The sequence below is a fragment of the Penaeus monodon genome, chromosome 24 (assembly GCF_015228065.2).
Source record: "Penaeus monodon isolate SGIC_2016 chromosome 24, NSTDA_Pmon_1, whole genome shotgun sequence".
NCBI classification, from domain to species: domain Eukaryota; kingdom Metazoa; phylum Arthropoda; class Malacostraca; order Decapoda; family Penaeidae; genus Penaeus; species Penaeus monodon.
Genome location: NC_051409.1, coordinates 29,926,358 through 29,926,781, shown reverse-complemented (window position 1 = coordinate 29,926,781; position 424 = coordinate 29,926,358). Strand labels below are relative to the sequence as shown.

General features: G+C 43.9%; 1 protein-coding gene across 1 annotated transcript in view; it reads left to right on the top strand.

Annotated features, from left to right (window-relative positions):
- The window catches only part of LOC119588712 (thioredoxin domain-containing protein 5-like), a gene marked incomplete at both ends in the record, with an annotated part of 6,576 nt that overhangs the window by 3,667 nt on the left and 2,485 nt on the right, over positions 1-424 (top strand). The window contains 1 exon segment of the mRNA XM_037937352.1: positions 1-91. Within this exon segment, the coding sequence (XP_037793280.1) occupies positions 1-91 (91 nt within the window).

Below are 424 nucleotides of genomic sequence, written 5' to 3'. Positions count from 1 at the left end.
GGCCTCGCTCCCCAGTTGTTGTACTCACCACCGAGAACTTCGAGAACGCCATTGAGCAGGGCTACACCTTTGTCAAGTTCTTTGCCCCGTGGTAGGTATTATGATGTTTGCTTATATTTGTCAGTAATGTTGAACTGATTGCAATCAAAATTATTTTTTTGGTTGGAATTTTTGCTTGGAACTCCTGTGGAGTAGGTAAATATATATACTTATTAACCCTGTTAGGTGGATGGCATGATATTGTGCAATGACTATGATCAAGTTTTGGATAGCATTGCATAAGGACATACCTTATGCCATCGGTTCTTAGCAGCCACGACCCACAACTTGCACAACTTGGTGGTGCATACGTCCCAGGTTGGGTCATGTCAGGCCCTCTTACCAGCAGAAGCTTCTTGTGACTCATTTGGTGGAATGGACACCT